The sequence below is a fragment of the Callionymus lyra genome, chromosome 11 (genome assembly GCF_982586985.1).
Source record: "Callionymus lyra chromosome 11, fCalLyr1.hap1.1, whole genome shotgun sequence".
Classification (NCBI taxonomy): Eukaryota; Metazoa; Chordata; class Actinopteri; order Syngnathiformes; family Callionymidae; genus Callionymus; species Callionymus lyra.
In genome coordinates this window covers 6,675,251-6,700,048 of record NC_141828.1, presented here as the reverse complement: position 1 = coordinate 6,700,048, position 24,798 = coordinate 6,675,251, and the positions used below count along the sequence as shown (strand labels likewise).

General features: G+C 46.2%; 1 protein-coding gene across 5 annotated transcripts; it reads right to left on the bottom strand.

Annotated features, from left to right (window-relative positions):
* Positions 1-2,515: 2,515 nt before the first annotated feature.
* On the bottom strand, positions 2,516-23,638 carry zswim8 (zinc finger, SWIM-type containing 8). 5 transcript variants are annotated; one of them, XM_087802105.1, is made up of 26 exons: positions 22,410-23,638; positions 18,585-18,738; positions 18,404-18,498; positions 18,156-18,328; positions 17,978-18,085; positions 17,215-17,296; positions 17,021-17,141; positions 16,733-16,934; positions 16,405-16,580; positions 13,681-15,076; positions 13,022-13,153; positions 12,775-12,954; positions 11,520-11,703; positions 11,321-11,419; positions 11,135-11,259; positions 10,810-11,077; positions 9,495-9,650; positions 9,202-9,424; positions 8,612-8,901; positions 8,321-8,544; positions 6,816-7,310; positions 5,950-6,136; positions 5,689-5,853; positions 4,108-4,227; positions 3,807-3,985; positions 2,516-3,743 (listed from the first exon to the last, which is right to left on the bottom strand). In XM_087802105.1, the coding sequence occupies exons 1-26, from the start codon at positions 22,585-22,587 to the stop codon at positions 3,540-3,542; spliced, it is 5,916 nt and encodes a 1,971-aa protein (XP_087658231.1). In that variant the 5' UTR covers positions 22,588-23,638; the 3' UTR covers positions 2,516-3,539. The 5 variants fall into 5 exon arrangements, with proteins under 5 accessions (XP_087658231.1, XP_087658230.1, XP_087658227.1 ...); XM_087802104.1 differs by having other exon boundaries at positions 5,950-6,127; XM_087802101.1 differs by having other exon boundaries at positions 11,321-11,429; positions 11,521-11,703.
* Between the last annotated feature and the right edge of the window lie 1,160 nt (positions 23,639-24,798).

Below are 24,798 nucleotides of genomic sequence, written 5' to 3'. Positions count from 1 at the left end.
ATCCTGCTGTTGGTGGCGCTCTTCTCCGACAACATCCTCGCTGAGGTCCTCAAGGAAGAAGGAGGCCGTCATCGCTTCATCCTGAACAAAGCCGCTCATGACGTCTGCATGATCTCAAGATGGATCGGTGAGGAGAAGAAACTTCTGTGGAACTCTTCACAGCATCATTACTCCAGGCTGCAGGCAGAAGATTATTATACAACAGACCGTCTGAAGGCTTCAGACTCGGGTCTGTACCAAGAACAGTGCTGGACCCAGAACAACGTGACGAACGAGAGGAACTCCACTCTCCTGGTTTGTGGCACACGAAAGAGTAGACGTCAGCACTTGAACCCTTATGTTGGACAGACACTGGAGCTGAACTGTGACGGTGTGGGACCAAACCAGAGTGTCCAGTGGGCTTTAACTCAATATAACCACAGAACAAACAATTTTTACATAAATGTAATCGATGATGAAATATCTTCAAAGTACAAACTACAGCAAGTGAAGAACAAACCTTCTCTTCTGGTAACGTTTGGCGTAAGTTCTGGTGACTTCTATTATTACTGTCTGGAGAAGAACCATCAGAGATGTGAAGTACTGGGAGAGTTTTATGGTGATATACAATCAAATTACATTCACAGGTGGGTGGGAGAGAGTCTGGAGCTGAACTGCTCTGACATCAGTGGAAATAAACCAAATGTGTTGAATATTTATTCAGTGATGAAAGATAAAAAGAGCCACAACAACACTCTGATGTTTCCATCACTGACCTTGGACGACACAGGTGCATTCAACTGTAAGCGCAGTGGTCAGGTGGATAAATACTACCTGTATGTGTGTCCTGAGTCCGACCCGCCTGCTGATGTGTTCTTCACTGGAGGAGAGAACGTGACTCTACGATGTGACTGGAAACAAAATGATGCGTTCCGCTGGTTCATGAAGACAAACAGAACTGAAGGAAGAACATCACGTGTATTTTATCAAGGACATGAATACAGAGTCTATCACCACGACCCGAGCCTGGTGATCACTAACATCTCTCTGGAAGACAGCGGAGAGTTCTGGTGTGTGGTCATGAAAGACAGACGTTGTGTGTTCACATCTAAGAGCCTTGTTATGTTCGGAGAGCCAGAGGTTGATCACCATCTAGTGAGGTCTGTGCTGCTCAGTGTCGTGATCTTCATGATGTGTGTTTTTGTTGTTGTTGTGGTCTGGAGGAGCAGGAGTCCAGAGCAGCTCCCAGCACCTGTGGAGGAAGTGGAGATGTTGGACGTGTCTCCAGCGTCAGCAGATGTTCAGCCAGAGACTCTCTGAGGCGTCAACATGATCCACGAGTGTTTGGATGAATCTTTCTTTGACTGTTTGTTTATAATCCTTGTTTCCTCTTCAGTGTCAATAAAGTTTAACCCTTGACCTCCACTAAAAGACTCCAGTTTTCTTTCTGTAGAGATGAAGTCGATGAAGTGTCAGATATTATTCTGCCTTTTTTCTTCCTGTTTTCCTTCTTTCTGCTCCTCGGTCTGGTTCTCTACACGTTTCTCAATGATGTCTTTTTTCAAACATTTTCTCCAGAAAACAAGGCGATCAATAATCTCCTTGTTAATCTTCTTTCTGATCACATCACCAACTGCTTCAATAATGATGGATTTGACAAGAGAACACAGTGTTTCTACACTTATAAATGCAAGGATTTTGAATGCTTTTATTTTGTTACGTGTTCTGTTATTTTGAAAAACCTTTTACCGGAAGTTGAACTCGTTTCTTTCCGCGCGAGTGTCAAAAGGCAGAAAAGGTTACGTTGACGAGCAGAAACACTTTATAACATGAGAGACAAAGATGTTCCAGAGAATCCAGTGCCGACGCTTGATAAGGAGTACAAAGTGGTTCTACTTCATATTGGTGCTCCGCCCTTTGCACCAATTCGTAGAACCTGAGATTATGATAGATAACTCAGGTTTTTTTAATGTGTGTGTAACATATTGACCTTTGTTGTTTATTCTCTTCAAAATCAAGTTCTGCTTTGTAAGTAAACATAAGTGGGGGGCCGTGCATTTCACACACAGGCCTTCAGTGGCGCACGTTTGAATGAATCCACCTCTCAATAAATACTTTAAAGGTTTTCTTTCTACACCACAGGGATCTGAGCGTGAAATGTTACAGGTCAATAAGATGTTTATCATCAAATGAAGATCAGTGCATTATATCAAAATATCACTCCCACTACAGTCTGTGTGGTTTCCATGGCCACAACACACACGCACTGGATTCTTTAAAACCAAAAATTAATTAATTCAATTTATTTTCTGATTATGTTCAGGCCAGCAGAGAAGACCTTTCTGGCCCTGACCGCCCCCCACTGCTTAGATGTATGATGGTGTTTTGTGGCCCCTTGTTAAGCGTGTAACCTTAAGTAAGTGTTAAATAACTTATTTTTTTTAAAAAACATCTATTCACAGACTGGGATACATAAGTATTTTTTAACCGTTGCTAGTTCACACGCGTCGGATGCAAAAGACTCGACCACGGCTGGTTAGTTTGTCGTCTTTATTAAGTAAACTCTACACTTCAGTATTGCTTTTATTTTCAACTTCTGATAAGAACTTTCAGCACATAAAGAACTTTCAAATGGAGCTACACGTCTCAAGAATACAAAAATATCACAGTATATTTCTACCAAGACACTCCCAGAGCCGGTCAGAGGGACTCGGAGCGAGCAGCTGCCGGACAGATGGACTCGAGTCCCGGTTGGCGGCGGCGGTCGGCGCCGAGCACGTCCCGGGAGAGCGACGCGTTGTTGTCGCCAAGTCACCGAGAGGTTCGTCCACACGCGTGTCTAGAGTGGCGACGGACAGCAGACGAGAGAGTTCACTCTTTCCTGCTACAGGTGACCTCCTCATCCTACTTGGATCTGGACACGCGTCTCTCCAGCGTCGTTAACTCCGAGAATCAAAATGTTAAGAAACCACAAACGGTTTGTTTCACCCTCACAAATGTTACGCCTGATTAGAAACGTGACCAACACCAGGGGTCACGCGTCTCCACTAAGAAGGGCTACCTGAGGTTGAATTGTTCACACGACTCGTCAAAGTTCTCCCTTTGACTCACGCGGCGGCGTGACTCGGGGTCGCGGCTCGGGTCGCGGCTCGGCCTCTGACTCGGCTCACGTCAGGTGCTCTTGAAATGTAAAATATGGTTACCACACGACAACACAAACGTCTTGACCGTTGCTAGATTCCCGCGCCGCTCTGCAAACACACGCTTAATACAAATGTTCAAAAAAAAAATGTTCCAACGAAAACACTGAGGAGCTCCAACTGAGAGAGAGCGTGTCGGGGGGGGGGGGACCCCCCTCACCCCTGCGCCGGGGGTCGTCTCTCCAGGAATGTTGCAGTACGTCAGCGGGGCGGTGGCGAGGAGCGAGCGAGCGGCGGGACGAGGAGGTCACTTCACGTACGAACACAGAACACGACAGGAGGAGGAAGTCTCTGCTGACAGTGATTGTCCAGAGGGGGGTTCGCGACTCGGTGGTTTTCGGACTTCGCCGGCGCCCCCCCTCACGGCGAGAAGGTGGCCATCTCCAGGGAGATGCGCTGCCACAGCTCCTTGGTCTGCTTGCCTCGCTTCAGGCTCTGCAGCACGTCGTTGAACTGCAGGATGCCCACCGGCGTCAGGCAGAAGGCGCTGCGGGCGTTTCGGATGACGTTGACGAAGTCGTCGTACTCGGCAGGAATCAGGTGGATGAGGCGGTAGTGGATGTACTGAGGGTCAAGAAACAGGTGGTTGGAGCGCCCTCTGGCGGACACGTGAGGAAGAGGAGGTACCTGCAGGTAGGCCTGTTGGCAGCGCTGCACCAGCTGGTGGAAGGCCGGCGTCCGGAGGTGTCCGTGGATGTGAGTGGGGTTCAGCCGGTGCAGCGCCTCCATGATGATCTCCTGCAGCACGAACGGACTGAGGACTCCCTTGGCGGCGCCGACGCAGTACTGATACACGTAGTTGACGCCTGCGGACACCGGGAGACTCGTGAGTCTCAGGAGGTCACGTGACCACGGCTCGACCCAGAGGGGGACGGAGACGAGGAAGGACGTCTTCACGCTTGATATTAGAAGGAGTGAGAAGACTCACCGAGTCTGGCGGCGAGACCCAGCAGCCATTTGACGTCCTCCATGTAGGGGGGGCAGCGGGAGAAGTTGTTGGGGTGATCGTTGTGAGCTCTCCTGCCCAACATCTCCAGCGCCAACATGCCTGCACGGACGCACACAGTGAGAATACACAATCGTGTACACACAAGCACAGTGAGAATACACAAACATGTACACACAAGCACAGTGAGAATACACAAACGTGTACACACAAGCACAGTGAGAATACACAAACGTGTACACACAAGCACAGTGAGAATACACGATCATGTACACACAAACACAGTGAGAATACACGATCATGTACACACAAGCACAGTGAGAATACACGATCATGTACACACAAACACAGTGAGAATACACGATCATGTACACACAAACACAGTGAGAATACACGATCATGTACACACAAACACAGTGAGAATACACGATCATGTACACACAAACACAGTGAGAATACACGATCATGTACACACAAATACAGTGAGAATACACAAACGTGTACACACAAACACAGTGAGAATACACGATCATGTACACACAAGCACAGTGAGAATACACGATCATGTACACACAAGCACAGTGAGAATACACGATCTTGTACACACAAGCACAGTGAGAATACACAAACGTGTACACACAAGCACAGTGAGAATACACAAACGTGTACACACAAGCACAGTGAGAATACACGATCATGTACACACAAACACAGTGAGAATACACGATCATGTACACACAAGCACAGTGAGAATACACGATCATGTACACACAAACACAGTGAGAATACACGATCATGTACACACAAGCACAGTGAGAATACACGATCATGTACACACAAACACAGTGAGAATACACAAACATGTACACAAAAATACACAAACATGTACACACAAATACAATGAAGACGCACACGAAAACAGTTAAAGTTTAGACACAAACACAGTTCAGACACAAACACAAATAAAGTTTATACACAAACACAGTACAGACACAAACACAGATAAAGTTTAGACACAAACACAGTACAGACACAAACACAGATAAAGTTTAGACACAAACACAGTTCAGACACAAACACAAACACAGTTCAGACACAAACACAGTTCAGACACAAATACAAACACAGTTCAGACAAACGCAGATAAAGTTAAGACACAAACACAAACACAGTTCAGACACAAACACAGATAAAGTTCAGACACAAACACAGTTCAGACACAAACACAGATAAAGTTAAGACACAAACACAAACACAGTTCAGACACAAACACAAACACAGATAAAGTTCAGACACAAACACAAACACAGTTCAAACACAAACACAGATAAAGTTAAGACACAAACACAATAAAGACACAAACACAGATAAAGTTAAGACACAAACACAAACACAGTTAAGACACAAACACAGATAAAGTTAAGACACAAACACAGTTCAGACACAAACACAAACACAGTTCAGACACAAACACAAACACAGTTCAGACACAAACAAAGTTCAGACACAAACACAGTTGAGACACAAACACAGATAAAGACACTATAAATCTGGAGGACGCACCGACTCGATGTGCAGAGTGCAGGTAGTGAAGACCCTGCTGGCTGATGGGCTGGTTGTGCTGCTCGTCCTCGGAGGGGAAGGCGGTGCTGATGATGGACACCGGCTGCGAGGACAGCGTGGCCCCCTGGATGGCCTGGATGGTGGGCCCTGTGTGGACGCTCCCGACTGGAGACGAGCTCAAGGTGAGACACACATAACTACACACACACACACACACACACATAACTACACACACACACACGTGACAGGTGGGTTTCTGACCTGCTACGGTGGTGCTGAGGGGCAGGCCCGTCTCAGTGTGGTACGGGTGGACAGCGATCTGAGTCATGGACGGAACCGGGACGCCAGGGAAGGTGACGGCGGTCGCGGCCATAGGAGGTTGAGGACCAGTGGCTACTGAGAAGGGAAACTGAGCCCCGATGAAGGCCGGCGGCATCCCCTGAACACACTGACTGAGTTTCAGTATACAGTCCATCATGGATTGTATTGTGCGACTTTTTTTGTATTGTGTTATTGTATTGCATTGTGTGATTGTATTGTATGATTGTACTGTGTGATTGTATTGTATTGTGCGATTGTATTGTATTGTGCGATTGTACTGTGTGGTTTTAATGTATTGGGTGGTTGTATTTAATGATTGTATTGTGTGATTTGATTGTATTGTGCGATTTGGTTGTATTGTGTGATTTTATTGTGTGATTTTATTGTATTGTGCGGCTTGATTCTATTGTGTGATTTTATTGTATTGTGTGATTTTATTTTATTGTGTGATTTTATTGTGCGATTTTACTGTGCGATTTTATTGTATTGTGAGGCTTGATTGTATCGTGTGATTTTATTGTATTGTGTGATTTTATTGTTTTGTGTGATTTTATTTTATTGTGTGATTTTATTGTGCGATTTTATTGTGCGATTTTATTGTATTGTGCGGCTTGATTGTATTGTGCGATTTTATTGTATTGTGATTTTAATGTATTGTGCAATTTGATTGTATTTTGAGATTGTATTGTATGATTGTATTGTATGATTGTATTGTATGATTTGATTGTATTGTGTAACTTTATTGTATTGTGTGATTTTATCGTGAGTCTTTTGTCATCATTATCAAAACCATGACATAAACACACCTGAGGGAAGGCGGCGCTGGTCACTGGGAAGACGGCGGGTCGTGGGACGTGCTGCAACGGGTGTCCCAGGTACTGGGGGGTGCAGACGGTGGGCAGGTGTGGCTGGATGGTGGTGTAGGGGTGCAGCCCCTGCGTGTGGGCGATGGCCTGCCCGGGCAGCGGGTGGGACTGGTAGAGGGTCGAGCCCACGGAGATGACGGGGACCACGGCGGCGGCCGTGACGGAGGCCGTGACCGTGGCGACCCCCTGGGTCTCCAGGATGCCGATGTTATCCAGCACGCCGCATCCAGACTCCTGGGGGCGGTGGCGCCCGGACCCGCCGTTGGCCCCGCAGCGCCCCGACGTCTCCCTCTGCTGGCTCGTGCCCCCTCCCACCGACTGCTCGTACAGCCAGTACCACTGGTGGGCCACCTCGAACAGGACCTCGGGGTACACGCCTCCCCCCTTCGCCGCCTCTTCCACGGCCATGCAGGCCTTCTCCAGCATCGCGTTGTCCTGGAACAGCTCAGGTGAGTCACGAGGCTTCATCAACCCATCAATACTATGATGTGTCTCAAATCGCATACTTGCGTACTCAAAGTTAGTATTTTTAGTGCGTAAGTGCATCTCAATTCTTAGTATGCGAAATTTAGTGCACCATGCACACTAAATTGTCACTAAAAACGGCCAAAAAAACTGAGTAATCGATGGACACTAACCACACTAAACGGCTCCATCTTAGTGACGTTTTAAACAGAAGTTATGTGATATGTGAAACTTGCAAAACGTGCTGCCAGCAGGTGGCGATAGTGTTCCTACAGCTGGTTGAAATCATTGTTAAATAGTAGTAGAAGAAGAAGCTGTCGCGTCATTTCCTGTTAGTGCGTAGCGGCAGAGTTTGATTTGAGACATACTATCTGTGGAGAATTTGCGTACTAGTTAGTATGTACACTATCCTGATGCATACTAACTTCTAGTATACTAAGAGAAGTATGCGATTTGAGACACAGCACTGGAGATGAACGAACGGAAAGCGATTATGTTGAAGAAGATCGTCTTTTAGTCAATATAAATGTTTTATGTGGTAAAAAGTATCATGTAAACGTTCTGTTGACGTTTCTTTAACCCATAAAAAATATTTAAAAGAGACGTTCGCATATGCAGCGTGTGACGTCATCACGTAGGAAGTGGGGGAAGATATTGTAGGGGGGACGATATTGTAGGGGGGACAATATTGTAGGGGGGACCGAAATTGTACCTACAGCTGCTCAGGTGAGTCAAGGCTCAGGTGAGTCGCACCAAATTCACCTCTGTCATGATGGGTTGATGAAGCCTCATGAAACAGTTGGAGACATGTATCATGACACAGTGTCTTATTTTGAAAGGGAATAAGTGGCACTTTTACTTTGAAATGGTCTTTCAAAACAAAGACAATATATCACAAACTGACACACAATTACATGTTTCATCAACCCATCACTACTAGTCTCTCTGTGTTGGACTCGTCAGTCTGAAGGACTACACACCTGCTCTTTGCACTGCACCAGCGCCCTCTGGATCTCGTTGGGGTTCAGCGCGTGGGCGTGGGGGAGACAGCTCAGAGCCAGTTCGGCGGCGGCGCGCACCATGTTGGGGTCTCGCGCCCGCGACGCCCGGTCGGCCAGAGAGGCCACCTCAGGAGGGGTGAGGTGTCCGTCCCAGCACTCCACCAGGATGTTGAGCGCCGCGCTGCCGATCTCCATGGCCTGGCCTGAGGGCGGAGCAGAGGGTCAGCGGTGGGTTTCCCCCAAAACATGGAGAAAATCTCCGTCTCTCACCGGTGATCCAGGACACGTGCGAGGAGTAGGTCCGGGACAACCAGTTGGGCGAGACGAAGTTGTGGAGGCCCAGAGCGTACAGGCCGATCTCGAAGGCGCAGAGGTGGAGGTTCCTGTGCGGACCCTGGTGCCCCCCGCTGGCCGACTGCTGCGTGAAGATGGAGGTGGAAGAGTTCCCGCCCGCTTTGATCAGGACCGTCTTGGCGAGCTCGAAGTAGAAGTGGGCGGCGGCCTCCGAGGGCTGGTTGGGCACGTGTGGCGCGTGACACTCCGGACGACGGCCTTTATATCTACACAAACACACACAAACACACACAAACACACACAAACACACACTTCAGCTCCAGGAGTCTTAAACTAACACAACCATATTTCTTCTGACAACAACGCACACAGAATTAAAATCTCATGTTATGCGGCTTCATAGTAATACTGCGATCGGCCTTGCAGAGAAATAATAAGGCGTTTTGCAGAGTAATACTACAGAGTCCCGTGGGGTAATACTTTTACTAACATTTAAAAAACACATCAAATCGGTTCGAGCTCAGTAAGTATCATTTTTTAAAATTCCACCTTTCCATGTCCGTTACCTGCTGGTGTCTGTGTTTTTGGCCCTGGCTCCGCCCCCGGCTCGCCGGGAGCCGCTAGAAGACGAGGAACCGAGAGAATCGGAGGACGAGCTGCTGATGCTGTCGCTGTCCTGGCCCCGCCCCCAGGACGCCGCCCCCCAGCCGCCGCGGATGGGCCGCCTGCTGAGCGTCGGGGAACTGTCCGAGGTGGTCTCGGGGGCGCTGCTGTCGATGCTGGCCATTCCTGAGGAAGCGCCAGCAGAGTGAGAGGTTTTTTCTTCGCTTATGTAAGTGGGAGTCGCCGGCCTGCTCACCCGTGTGCTTCTTCTTCTGGCGGACCGGAGACCCCCAGCGCTGGTTGTAACTGCATCGAGCCCCCAGAGCGAGGCGACTGGGCACGGTGGCCTCCGGCTTGAACGGAGCCGTCTCGCCTTGTTGGTCGTTGGTGGAAGGTCCCGCCTCCGAGCCTGCTGGGAAAGAAGCGGCACAAGCTCACGTCTCTCTTAATTCAGCTCGTCTTACTAGTCATTTACAGACACGGAGAACCTCTGAGGACAGAACTATGAACAGCATCAGAATATTTAATGGTTGAATTCATCATTTCAAATTGTCAAAATTTACATTTTTTTTGTTTCTTTTTTTTATAAAGCGTTTTTAAATGCATTTAAAATGTTTATATATATATATATATATATATATATATATATATATATGGTAAGGTAAGACTAAATTGTTTTTTACCAATAGTCAGCAATTTTTCATAAACAATAAAAAATAATACATAAAAAATAAAATAAGAAGAAGAACATAAAGAGGAAGAACAAGATGACACAATCTAAGTCTAAAGATAAAGACAAAGAACATAGATCAAAGAAAAACAACAAAGACAAAGGATACAAAGACTAACATATATACATATACACACACACATATACACACACACACACGTATATATATGTATATATATATTTTTAAACAAAGTTTAATAATCCGACAGTTCAGATATACATTTTCTAAATTCAATATTTGTTTTCATTTGTAGTCTTTTAAATTCAACAATAAATAGTTAGTATAGTAATATTTATTTAAATAGGATATATATATATATATATATATATATATATATATATTAAAACACAGTTTAATATTCTGATAGTTCAGATAGATACATCTTCTAAATTCAATATTTTTTAAATTTGTAGTCTTTTAAATTCAACTTTAAAATGTTAGTATATTAATATGGCCATATACCTAAAGAGCACCAAACAACTAAGTTAACTTACAGTCAATTATATCACATGACGATCACTGGCGCGTTAATTGATGATTCATCACCTCAAGCAAAGGCAAGATTTCAGCTATTTGCAACTAATTAAAAAAATATTGATTTAGAAAAAGCATTTGTGTAAATGAATGGAATAAGAATACAAAACCTACGGGTAATAATTACATTCATTTTGAAATATTTATATTTTAAATAGAAAACAAATATTTATATATTGAATTCAATTATTAATAAAAACAATTGAATGCTTAAAGAAAACAACATTAAAGTTCCAACATTTTAAGTGTTGATTTTAACCAATATTCCGATGGCACTGATGTGCTCAGAAGGTCTGACGAACTCACCAGCCTCTCTGTTGTTGTGGTTCTGCACGGGTGGGACCTCGGCCTGAGGGGTCACGTCGTCACTGGCGACCGCCACGGTCGAGGTGGATGCGGCCGTGGCGACCGCTGACGTGGAGGAGGAGGAGGAGGAGGCATGTTTGGAGGCTCCTGCTGCCAAGTGCTTGGACGGGCTGCGCTGGCTGCCTGCAGCCGGTTTGCTGGAGTAGAAGGAGCTCAGGGTCTGAGGCTTGTGGGTCTGACTCTCCCGGTCCAACAGCTTGTCCAGAATCTAGGAAAACGAGACTTTGTCACGACCTTTAACCCTACCGCTGCCCATCTACGTTACCTTCTTCAGCTTGCTCTGGTCGTCTTTGTACGTGATCATGAGGGCCAGCGCCAGGTCGCCCTTCACCCTCCTGGTGCCCTCGCACAGCAGAGGGTGCTCGGCCTCGCTCACGGTGGTCTTCATCCCTGTGCGCGCAGAAGGTCAGAGGTCAGTGAAGACACCAGCGGCGAGTTTCTAAACACCCACCGAGAGCGGCGACCGCTGCCTCGAAGCCCAGCTCCTCGTCTCCAGGCATCTCGTTGTTGCGGTTGCGGCTCGGTGGGCGGGAGCCCGTCGGCGACACGACTGCACAAACAACACGGAGAACGCCAGAGAAATGTCAATTCCTTCAGTTGGAGAAGATACGAAAAAAGACTCCGGGGGCTGAGAGGACTTCGGCTTCTACCTGGTGTGCACAGCACGTCGAAGATGAAGCTGGCGAGCATGAGCGGCAGCACCGGCCGGTAGTCGCAGAAGTTCCCGTCTCGCAGCTGCTCGCCGCGCTCTCTGATGGTGGTCATCTCCACCAGACCCAGAGGGATCTTCTTCAGCAGAGACACCACCTCCGACTCCTGGTAGGCCAGCTTCACCTGCAGCAAACACCACTTCACTCAGGTAAACGCATCACCAGGTGTGTCCAGACGTCTTTCAAACACGTCTTTGATGAAGTGAATACAAGCAGGAGACTTTTCTTTATACCAATATAATATATTCAATGGTTTAGTTCAACATTTCAAATGTTATAACATTGTTTTTTTTGTTGAAAAGTTGTGTTTTTTTAAGAATTTAATTTATTTATTTTCTTATATTGAATGTTTATTTTGTTAATAAGAGTTTAATATTCCAATTCCAATAACTAAAACATACATTTTGAAATTGTATATTTTTAAATCCATAGTCTTTTAAATTCATAAAAAAGTATAATAGTGTCACTAATATCGTTCCTGATCATGATTCATTACCTCAAGCAAAGGTAAGATTTCAGCCATTTGCAACCAATTAAAAAAATTGTGAATTTAGAAAAAGCATTTGTGTAAATGAATGGAATAAGAATAAAAACCTACATGTAATAATTACATTCATTTTGAGATATTTATATTTTAAATAGAAAACAAATATATATATATATATATATATGATGAAATTAGATATTTTATTATATAGAATGTTTTTTTTGTTAATAAGAGTTTAATATTCCAATTCAAATAACTAAAACGTACATTAAAAAATTGTATATTACTAAATCAATAGCCTTTTAAATTCATAAAAATCCAAGTATAATAGTGTTCCTTTAAAAAAATTCTAGTTTGTCACATGATCTTCTGCGCGTTGAATGATAGGCTGAAAGTTTGAATAAGAAGCTTGATACTCTTTTGGTGTCGCCTGATGGAGCAACATTTTATTTTGATTTTAAAAGGCTTTGAAATAAAAAACAATTAATTTAAAAATTGTTTTTTCAGAAGTTTTCAGAACTAAGCATCCATGCTATCTTGTGCTTACATAAAAACAATTGAATGTGACATTTAAAAAAAAGTTTTATCCAGTAATCCAGTTTATAATGTTTACATGAAAGCTAACATTTCCCTCTCACTTAAGTTGAAGGATCTAAAGCTGACGCATCTCAAGGGTTACGATCAGAGAGAGAAGACTTCTGGACTGACCTCCAGGGCTTTGGTGGAGGCAGGAGGTCGCTGCAGCTCCAGCGAGAACATGCCGGTGCTGAAGGCCAGGTTGTGGAGCTCCAGTCTCTCGGTGAGGACGGTGAGGAGGAAGGCAGCTTTGGACAGCGTGTTCGTGGCGACCTGAGTCTGACGGCTGGTCGACACTTTGCTCTTCTTCCCCTGAGAACGAAGACGTGAACATGAGCGGCGGACGAGCGGCACACGGATCACAGAGCAGGTAGAGAACCTTGGTCTGAGGCTGCTCCACTTTCAGGTCTGGAGGGTTGGCCAGCAGGTCGTGGGCCAGCTCCACGGCCAGTCGACACGCCTCGTGACTGTAGCCGTGAGCGTGGAGCGCCTCAGCGCACGCAAACAGCACCTGCACAGAGAGTCGGCTCAGGTCCTCACAGAACAGTAGGGTGTACATATAGGGGTGTACGAAAATATCCACTTTATAGTTGCAATTATTTCTCACAAAACTACATTTTTGGCTTTTCAATTTCAATTTTTTAATCATACTTTTTATGGTTTATAAAAAAAGATTAAAATAATCAATACAAAAAACTCTGATTGTTCAATTTTGTATTGTACTTAAACTTCTGCTAGATGGCAGCAGTCGGTACGTCCTTCGCAGCTAAAGAAACAAATGTATCCTGAGATTCAAGCGATAACTGAGGACAAGAGGATACAGTTGACCCCAGCAGCTTTTAAAGCTGATGTTTGGACATATTTTGGTTTGAATAATAAATGAAAGCAGTTACGAGTTCGTCAAGAGTCTTGTCTGTAAATTCTGCAACACCCGAGTCAAGTACTCGACAATACTACACATATATACTTGTTACTACAGTATCACAATATATTGTATCGCTGAGGAGTGGAGGGGTGGGGGGGTGGGGGGGGGCTCACCTCCATGTGTCCCTCCTGCTCCAGAGGTTTGATGCCTGCGAAGATGTCTGGCTCCTCCTCCTGGTGGTTGTCCACCTGTCGGTCAGCTCCCTCCTCTGCAGCATTACCCAGGTAGTAGGCCTGGTAGTCATCCTCCCCTGCTGCCGGTGCTGCTGCAGGTGCAGCTGCTGGTGCGGCAGCTGGTGCTGGTACTGCACCTGGTGCTGCACCTGGTGCTGCACCTGGTGCTGCGGGGGGGTCTGAGCTGTTCCCTGCTCCTGGTCCTGCTGCTGGTGCTGCACCTGCTGGTGTTTGTGCTCCAACGGCTGCTGCTTCAGGTGCAGCACCTGCTGGCGTTTGTGCTCCACCTGCTGGTGCAGGTGGGGGCGGCGCGGCACTCGCTGCCTCCCTGCGTCCCCTCGCGGCCTTGTTGGAGGCCGTCTGACCTCCCGACCTCGCCGGGGCGGCAGAGGTGGACGGCTGTGTGCTGCAGGCCGAGTCCACGTCGTCATCTTTCTGATCCGCCTCCTGACCGCTCTCCTTCTCCGAGTTGCTGGTCCCGTCCATCACCAGCACCACCGCGTCTTTAGGCGGAGTGGCCGCGGTGGCGGGCTCCGAGGCGGCGTGGCCCGCTCGCTTCAGGTCGAAGGGTTTGCCGCCGTACTTGCGGGAGTCTCTGAGCAGGGGGCTCGGGGCTGGCAGCAGCTCCTGCGTAGAAGGGAAGTCGAAGGTGTTGCTGGCCTCGGCTCCCAGAGCCAGACTGCAGCCGTCGTCCAGGCTCAGCTCTGCCATGTCCGGCTCCAGAGAGCTGTCCTCGCTGCTGGTTCTCCGCTTGGCGCTAGCGTGTTTACTGAGCCCCCCTCCTCCTGCTCCTCCTCCGGTCGACCCCTTACCACCTCCCTGGGTCAGTTTTAGTTTCCCTCCAGAGGAGCCCGGACCCTTGTACATACACTTCCCACCTCCGTCCTCTAGGGACAGAGAGACGCTTCCTCCGAGTCGCACCAGCATCCCTCCTCCCCCGCTCACGGTCAGACCCTTCCTCTTGGTCAGCACCGTCTCCTTGGGTCTCACCGCCACCTCCTGCAGAGGCGAGTGACCGCACACTCGTCCTTTGTAATCCGCCGCTCCTTCACCTCGACCTCCGGACTCCAGACCGTCTGCCGCTCCAGCGGCTGCCTTCATTCCTCTCTGGAGCAACACCGCCCTGGACCAGCAGAAGGTGGCGCTCTTCCGATCTGCGCTGCAGTAGGTGATCCCCTCCAGAGGGTAAGCCACCTCCCAGTTGAAGTAGCAGGACTCCACTGCAGGTTTGAAGCCTTGGAAGAGTTTGTCCAGAGACTTGCGGTGTTGCCCACGTTTCACGATCTCGATGACCTTCAGGTGCCACTGCTTGAGCTGCGCCGCCAGTTCCAGACGCCTGCAGAGAAGAGCCAGTTAGAACTTGGAAGGATATACTAATTAAGTATGCGAGTAATAGTTATTTGTAGAGCGCCTTTCTAGACCAGGGTCACAAAGCGCTTGAACAATCAAAAGCAATACACAGTTAAAATATATCCAAGAAGTCCCAGAAAATTATAGAAAAGCACAAATAAAAATGTCTTCAGATGTTTCTTGAAGGAGTCAGTAGATCATCAAACACAGATATCGTTCCAAAGCTTAGGAGCAACAGTCTGGAAGGATTTCTCTCCTCTGGTCCTGAAGCGTGTTCAGGAACCATCAGTAGATTCTGATCCACAGACCTCAGAGCCCGAGCATTCTATGTTAATCTTTGTATCCTTTGTCTTTGTTATTTTTCTTTGATCCATGTTCTTTATCTTTATCTTTAGACTCAGATTTTATCATCTTGTTCTTTCTCTTCATTTCTCTTTGTTCTTGTTCTTATTTTATTCTTATTTATTTTTTATGAAAATTTGCTGTATTTGCTGTGGCTAATTGAAAAAAAAACAATTTCAATAAAGTTCTACCTAAAGGGATCCTGAAAGAAATTGGCAGCTAGTGGCGAGTTCTAAGTAAAAGAGAAATGTGAGTTCTTCTACTAGAGCGGCTCAGAATTCTCGCTGCAGAGTTTTGTATTAACTGCAGGCGAGACAGATCCTTGTTTAGACACCAAAATAAACTGTGTCATCCCAATATTGAATGGTTAAAATGCGAAATTTTAAAGTTGTATTCAATGATTTCTATATTGAGAGGTTGGAAAGTTTGATATTGTAATTCCAATCATTCAAAAACAAATGTTCTAAATTCAATATTTGTTGAATTCAACATAAGAATGTTGGTATGATGGTGCCACCAGACACAAGAGCTGAAGTGGAGTATAGTAAGTAAGTAAGTAAGTAATATTTATTTATATAGCGCTTTTCGAGACCAGGGTCACAAAGCGCTTAAACAATCAAAACAATACTCAAAAAAGTACATACTTTAAAGATCAAGATAATACTGAGAACAACACAGGAGTTCGAGAAATTCAAGGAAAAGCCTGAACAAATAGAAACGTCTTAAGATGTTTCTTAAAGGAGTCAGTAGATCCATCAAGCGCAAAGAGAGAGGAAGATCGTTCCAAAGCTTAGGAGCAACAGCCTGAAAAGATTTCTCTCCTCTGGTCCTGAGCCGTGTGCGTGGAACCATAAGTAGATTCTGATCCACAGACCTCAGAGCCCGAGCTGGGGTGTAAGGCTGGATCAGATCAGTGATGTAAGGAGGAGCCTGACCATGAATAGCTCTGAAATGTATAGGCGATCGTCTGACCTGCAGGGGCTCATGGTGGGGTCCAGCACCGCCAGCCTCCACAACACCACCATCTCGTCGCACATGCTGGCGCAGGCGTGAGCCGCCACCTCCGACTGACCGTTGCTGCGGCCGGTGTGACCGCTCGCACTGCTGTGGGAGGCCGACGTCCTGACGCTGTACCACCAGCTGATGATCTGGAAACACACCATCAACACACATCATTTTTAAGTCCAATAGTTTTTCCCAACGCCATCTTAAGAAGGCACTTGAGCCTCCACAGATGGTAGGATAGATTCGAGAGAGACATTGAAGTTAATACAAGCCTGAGCCCGTCAATCAAACTGACTTGTTCGTAGGTGAGGCACTGCTCCGTGAGGATCTCCAGCAGAGGAGCAGCGTTGGTGTCTCGTCTCTTGAACATCTCCCTGACGATGGACAGAAGGTTCCAGATCCCCTCCGGCTCTCGCCCCCGCAGGGGTCTCAGCAGACACGCCCACTCGGCCGCGGCCGGCGGCTCAGTGGACGACAGGTACATGGAGTTCACGTCGCTGTGTGGGCAGCAGATGTCAACGCTTCTGAATATTACAACATCATGTCCGCTGTGAGTCTCCTCACGGATCTGGGTCCAGCTCACCTGAACACCACAGGTGATGGTCCACAGAACTTGTGCAGAGTCTTTTTGATGTTGTCACTGAGAGTGGACTCATCCAGGTACCAGGTGCTCTGGTCAGACGCAGAAGGTCCGGCGGTGGGGTCTAAACACACACAGACACACACCCACAGGTTAGACTACACTGCAGTAGGAAGAGTTCTAAGATGCCTCAGTACCTGGAGCTCCACACACGGTGTTGATCGCAGTGGACTGAGATGACAGGAGCTCGTCCAGGAGCCGCTGAGCTGTGGGCAGAATCTGGAAACGCAAACACATTATAAGCAAGGAAGCTTTCACCAGCTCATAGTGTGTGTCCCAAATCACGCACTTCACCAAGTGCACGAGTTTACAGTACACTTTAAGACAGTGCACGTACTTGCCCAATTTTTAGTACGGTCTCAAATCAAACTCTGCTGCTACACACTTACAGGAAATGACTCGACAGCTTCTTCTTCTACTACTTTTTAACACTGATTGTAACCAGTCGTTGAAACACTATCACTGACACTTGACAACACTTTTCTACAATTGAAACACGTTATTAAGTTGTGTTTCATTGGGTTATTATTGTTGTCGTGTTGTTTTGAGGTAAAATTAGTGTTTTCTCGAGACATTTACATCGGTATCTGCTCCAAAGACGTGTTGTCAGTGACGTAGCTTCAGTTTAGCTTCAGTTTAGCTTCAGTTTAGCTTCAGTTTAGCTTCAGTTTAGCTTCATCTACGTCACTAAGATGGAGGACGTTAAGGGTGGAAAGTGTCCATCGAGCCACACTCAATTTTCTGGCCATTTGAGTGCACCAATTGAGGGCTCATTGCTCACTACATTTCCACACTGCTCATTGGGACGCACTTGTGCACTCAGAATATTAAGTGTAAGTGCAGAAGTGTGCGATTTGAGACACTGAGTCAATGAGACTCAATGAAGGGAGTCACAGTTACCTGCTGGGGCAGCTCACTGATGAGGTACTGGGCGAACTTCTGGAGCTGGTCTCTCTGCAGACGGGACAGAGACTCGGACACTGGAGCTCTGAGACAAACCGCAGACGCCTGCAAACAACAACAACAACAGACACGTCAGCATCCCTCACGACCGCCACACCTCTGCAGAAACACTCACGTTGTGGATCCTGAAGAGACACAGCGCCACCACGTGGGCACACCACTTGGCTCCGGCGCCGCACGTGCAGCTGCAGGAAGTGATGCGACAGCGGTCGAACATGACGGCGACATTGTAGGCTCCTTTGTTCTGACCCGACTGGCTGGAAACCACCGTGGCGCTCAGATGGAAGCCTGGGAAGCGAAGCCGCAGCCTTGACATGAGACTTTACTTCGATTTAAAAACATAAAAATCTCTACTCGTCTTACCAATCTGAAGAGGATCCTTGACCGCTCTGATCCGGTACAACTGCTCCCCACGTTGGAACTCGTCCGGACTGCCGTTAGCCAGGCAGGAATACAACCTGAACACAAGGACGAGTTAGTCGACACTCTGTGATCTAACGTCTACGAGAACATTGGCGACTCCTGAAGTGAGGAACATGCTCACCTGATGTCCTCCTCATTTTCAGGGAAGCTCCAGTACGCGATGCGCAGCTGCAGCTGCTCGGGAACTGGAGGGTAGACCTTCTCGACCACCTCGAAGGGGATGTGGAAAGCCACCTGTTTCGCTGACAACTCCACCAGAGGAATAACCTGGCCATCTGTGACACAAGAGAACCATAGATCACTTCCTGTCATCTCATCATAAGAATGATTATTGATGGACCTCCAGAGGTTTCTGGGTGAAGCCATAGTCCTGATAGACAGCGAGTCATTCACATGACTCATGGGTTAATACATTCATCCGTTATCAAATGTCTGATAGGGCAGGGGACCCCCAACCTTTTTAAGCACCATGGACCGGTTTTATATCGTCATTTTTATTCATGGACCAGCTCTTAAAACAGCAAATGATAATTAATTTTAATTATAAGGTGCCTTACAAGACACAAGGACACCCTAAAGACAGATTATATAACAAAAGTATATAATCCAACATTCAAGATGCAGTAAAACATGACCATGTTTTGAACTTATTACTTCATGAAGTTTGTCTGAAATCTGGGCGAACAAGAGGCTACGAGAGCAGAGTCCATTATGACCCAACAATGACTTCCTTCTTCAGCCAGCTGTAATCACACCCTGGTTTGTTTATACAACAAGTCCCTTGGACTTCCAGGATTGATGACGCGCGGTGATGACGCTTGACGTTTGGCCAATCACAGCAGAGTAGGTGTGGTGATGGTCAACAAGATTTTCCAGAAAAACAGTGTTTTCAATGGAAGCTTAAGATAATCTTCTAATGTCAGTTTTTCAATGAAAACATCACATGACCTGCATTGACCTTCTACCATATGTCATATGCAGCGGAGGAGGATGTTCTCTGCATCTACTCACATCACCTACTTAAGTTGTCCAGATCTGAAGCATCTACTAGGTCAACTGCACTGAAACCTGCGAGCGCTCGTGAGGAGAACCTCAGCTGCTGCTGGACGACAGATTAGGAGTGATATGTGTGTGTGTGTGTTGGGAACACACAGATTGGGCTGAGCCGCCTGATGGATCTCAGATTACAGGGCTTCATGTGCTGCTGTTGACCATATATGGAGGGAAGCTCTGCGTTCTTACAATGCCATCCTGGACTCGCACGGCGCTCACTGCCGCCTCTGCGGGGCCGAGATGTTTGTGTGGGAAGTGATGAGGGAGAGAAAAGCCGTCGCTTCAGGTGCATTCTAGAGAGGACAAAAAGTGTGGCCCCTCATTCAGCGGCCCTCTTCATCACGGGCTGGATGATGAAACAAAGGAGTGTTGTGCACAAACACGACTTAATCATCTCAAACCAAGAAGGTTGGAGATGTAAATGAGATTCACGTCTCCTCCCTATATTAGCATCTGACAAACTCCTGAACAAACTTTTCTCCGGCTCAAGTTTCAGGTCGTTCATCATGACCCACGACTCGTCGTCCTGCCCTGACCTCCTGCGACGTCAACCTCGGACACCTGAGATTTATGATGACAACATTGTTGTCAAGTTGTTGTGGTTGGTAAAAACAAAAGTGCTTTCACGGCGTTTGATGAATCCATCCATTATGAGTGCGGGGGCCTCTCGGCTCGCGGGTCCTGGCAAGATTAATAACCCGGCGGAGGGGCCCGGTGCACGACTCGGAGAAGCCAGAACGACTCTATGATGAATGACGTCAAAGTCGGTGGTTGGTGTGAGAGGGTTTTGTGATTCACCTGTGACCCAGATGGACCTCAACAACTCAATATACACTGCAGGTGTCCACCATCTCACAAGCTCCCACTGACTCATTCATTTTAATTCTTATTTTAAATTTCTTTATCTTCATCAGCCACACCTTGGACGCGAGTCCAGGTCGGCTGAGCCTCCTCTTCACCCGGGTGTTCTGACGGTCGTGTTAAAAATAAGAATGTTTGCGCCAAAAGAATATGAAGTCGATCATCTCCATAAAGAACTCTGGTGGTGGAAGCCGTGAGGAAGTGGGACAGCAGCAGAGGAAGACGAGAGAAGCTGGGTAGTAACAGCGTATATTCCCGCTCTCTCATTGGCCGTCGCAGTAGAATGACAGACGCCGCGGTCCAATGGGCTCGCAGCACAGACACACTTCCCCACAGATGTGATTTCTCGGTGTATCAGGCCAGTGAAGGAGCCTCTCGCTCCCCTCCGGTCCAAACGTTGGCCACAAACACAGATGAGCGGCGCTGATAAACCCACAGAAGCCCAGCTCTCTCTCTCTCCCTCAAGCAGGGGGGGAACTTGGTGAAGACGTTGATAGACTTTGATTGAACTCTTATGCCCGGTTTTCAGGATGTAGCTCAGGGCGTCACAATGGTTTAAAAAGGCCTGTGGTTTCTCTTGTGTTTGAGCAACAACACAACATGTTCAAAGATGTTTTGCTCAATTTTTAAGTGACTATTGTACTGGAAAGAATCTGCTGATAAAATACAGACGCAAAAGTACAATATACTGTGATACTGTAGGAACAATTTTTTATATATATATGTATCTCTATATATATTTGAAGTATTGTCGAGTACTTGACTTTAGCGTATTCACAGACCAAATAACTTGACAATGTCATAACTGCTTTCATTCGTTTCCAAACATCAACATCTTTAAAAGCTGCTGTTGTCCACTGTATCCTCATGTCCTCAGTCATCGTCAGGAACTTAAAAGGTTTCACTGTTCTCTGTGAATATCCGCATGTTAATCGTAAATAAAATGAATACAAATGATAAAAAACTTTATTATAATATGAACCATAAAATCTTTTTTGAATGCATTTCATGTAAACAAATGCAAGTGGTCAGTCCATGAGAGCCTTAATACTGTCCACAACTTGACCCTCAAACATCGTTTTAAAACCAAGTTTAGACTCGATTCTAACAGCTCGTGCACAAGAGGAAGAAAACTCCAGCATCAACCCTGAAATACCAGTTTACATTAAAATGAGGTCAAAACGTTTAACTGGAGGAAAAAACATTTTTTAAGTTGATCTGCAGGTTCATCTCTCGAGATGCCGAGATAACCTTTTTAACCGCCATGATGGGGTCAGTTGAGGTCAGGACCAAAAGTTAAATAAACACTAAATTACATCATTCTTTAGTCCACTGCAGGTCGACACAATGTCGAGGATTCACACTTTAAGTCAAAGCAGTGAGTAGATCCCTGGTTACACAGTTACACAGAGAGTAGAAATCAACTCAGTCTTGATGTTCACATCCTCAGTTTATCAGGCACAGATTAGAATTTGAGTTATTTCCAAGTGAAGCTCGCTGTGGCTTCCACTCCGAAAGTGTGTCTCTAACATCTCGTCATTTACCATCTGAACTGGTAGTCTAAGGAACCGGTGAAACCATGAATAAAATAATAGATCATCAAATCTTAACAGTGGAGAAGAAACAAGAGTTCAAAAACCTAAATGACGAATATTTAAAAACAGAAAACTCAAGTTTTATCTTGACCTTTAAATTATATACTTTATTGAATATTGTTTTGATTGTTTAAGCGCTTTGTGACCCTGGTCTGGAAAAGCGCTATATAAATAAAAATTACTTACTTACTAAAAAATAAAAAAAATAAAAAAAGTCTCTGTGAAGAGAATGTTTTAAATCATGAGAAACTTCAACATGTTCAAGATAAACTGAAGATATGAAGACACATGTCAAGGTAAAAACAACTTTTTCTATCAAGAGTTCCTCTTACCCTGGAGCCTGACAATACCTCAAACTAAAAGTTTTCCGAGCCACAATTCTGGACCTGACCGGGCTTCAAGGACACATGTCACCTCGGGTTCTGCCGTGTTCCTACCTTTGATCTTGACGGTGGGGGAGTTGGGTCCGGCGGACTGCTTCCTCCATCCTCTCCAGTTCTGGCACAGACTCTCGGCCTCGGAGATGAAGGAGCACAGGGAGTCTTCCTCGAACCGGTCCGAGTCTTCGAAAGAGAACCGCTCCCCGTCCTCCCACTCGGCGAACATCAGTTCCATGACATCCACGTCAAGAGGACGATCGTCCCAGAGTCAGTTCTTTAGAAAGAGAGTCCAACTGGGCTCGGAGTAGGACTTTAGGGGAGGGGGGGTGTCTGGGGGGTCTGTGGGGGAGAAGACTCGAGCCAAACACAGCTGGGACTCGCTGGGCCCTGAACACTCCACTACATAACACTCCCGGACACCAAATGAAAAGCAGCTTTATGTCGGAACTGGATCAAACTTTTTTTTGGGTCTCGGTACCAGCGCTTATTACTCCATGCCTCTGCGCGTGCTCGCGCCTCGCCACTCCATGTCTCAGCGCGTGCTCGCGACAGAATTAAACCTAAAAACAAAAAACCTCGAGGAGGAGATGTTTTGTCAAGTCCAGTCTCACGCACACCGCGAACACGACCACTCGAGTTTAATCGCTTGACGAGATAAAACAACGTCTTTTTGTCTCAGGTCGCTCTTAGCATCTGATAGCAGTTAGCATGCTAGCTGGACGGAGAATTATGCTAATTGATAAACACCTGGCTGTCAGTCCGTCCGGAACCCCCACGACGGAGGGTTGGGGTCTTCTCGAGAACAACCCAACACCCAGTACTATCTAAACGTCCGCAGACGTGTGTTAGCGACTCCTACTCACTGTTATCTGTGTGACATGGCAACGGCAAGCTAGCGAGCCGTCGGCTAACCACAGCTAGCTTCGGTGTTTGTTTACATGGAGAAACTCGACGCGATCCGCGCGACAAACGTCTTCATGGCGTCGAATCCGAAAGAGCCAAAGGCTTCCCCAATAATCCAGAGTAATGTCAGTAATCCCGCTGGTTCGTTTTTCCACCTCGTCCTTTTGTATCTCTGAGGCTCGGACTCAACAGGAGACACACGCGCTCAGAACCAGTCTGACACCGGCTCCGGTCCAGGAAGTGTTTCCAGCCTTTCAAAAATGACACCGATCTTCTGGTGGTCGTCTGGTCCCCCCTCCAGTCGTCCTGGGCTCCGTTTGGATTGTCAAGAGTGAGAGAGTGCCGGGGCCGGGGAAGATGGCTCGCTCTGCTCCTCCTCCATCAGCTGATCAGCGCTTCCGGCGGCGGTTTAATGGGCAGCGAGTGAGACTTTAATGATCCGTCAGAGCGATAGAATCATAGCAATGGAATCACAACCGCGACGGGTTTTTTTTCTTTTTAAATCTAGTTTGCAACCTGTTGGTCGAAGAAGTCACTGGGATTCGAACCGGGAACTTCTCGTCTCAAATCGGATGCTTCCGCGCGAGCTAACACCAGCTGCTAGTGATTCTATGATGTCAAACGACAACATCTGGACGTTGACAAGGTCACATCAAAAATGACCTACATTTGACCTGGACCTGGAACATAAACCACCCTTTCTCCCATTTTATTTATTTTATTTTTGCGTTTTATGTGTTTATTTTTCGTATCGGATGTATTTTATTTAAAAACGAAACATATATGAAATATGCCATTTCTTATTTTGTTAAAATATTTAATTGAAATTAATAGTAATATTAGTTGATATATACAATTCAATTAATAAGAACGTTTATTAACAAATGTCCTTTTGTTTATTTTTAATTGTTCCCATTGTATAACAATTTTTATTTGTAAGTAAGTAAGTAATTTGTATTTATATAGCGCTTTTCCAGACCAGGGTCACAAAGCGCTTAAACAATCAAAACAATATTCAATAAAGTATATACTTTAAAGGTCAAGATAATACTGAGAACAACATAGGAGTTCCAGAAAATCAAGGAAAAGCCGGAACCAATAAAACTGTTTTAAGATGTGTCTTAAAGGAGTGAGTAGATCCATCAAGAGCAAAGAGAGAAGAAGATCGTTCCAAAGCTTAGGAGCAACAGTCTGGAAGGATTTCTCTCCTCTGGTCCCTGAAGCGTGTTCAGGAACCATCAGTAGATTCTGATCCACAGACCTCAGAGCCCGAGCTGGGGTGTAAGTCTGGATCAGATCACTGATGGAAGGTCTGACCATTAATAGATCTGAAAGTAAGAACCAGAATTTTATAATGATCCTGAAAGAAACTGGTAGCCAGTGAAGGATCGGAGAAATGTGAGTTCTTCTACAAGAGCGGGTCAGAAGTCACATTAAAAATTACCTACACTTGGTCTGGAGTATAAAACGGACCTGGACCATAAACTCCCTTTCTCCCATTTTCTTTCTTTTATTTTTTTGCGTTTTATGTGTTTATTTTTCT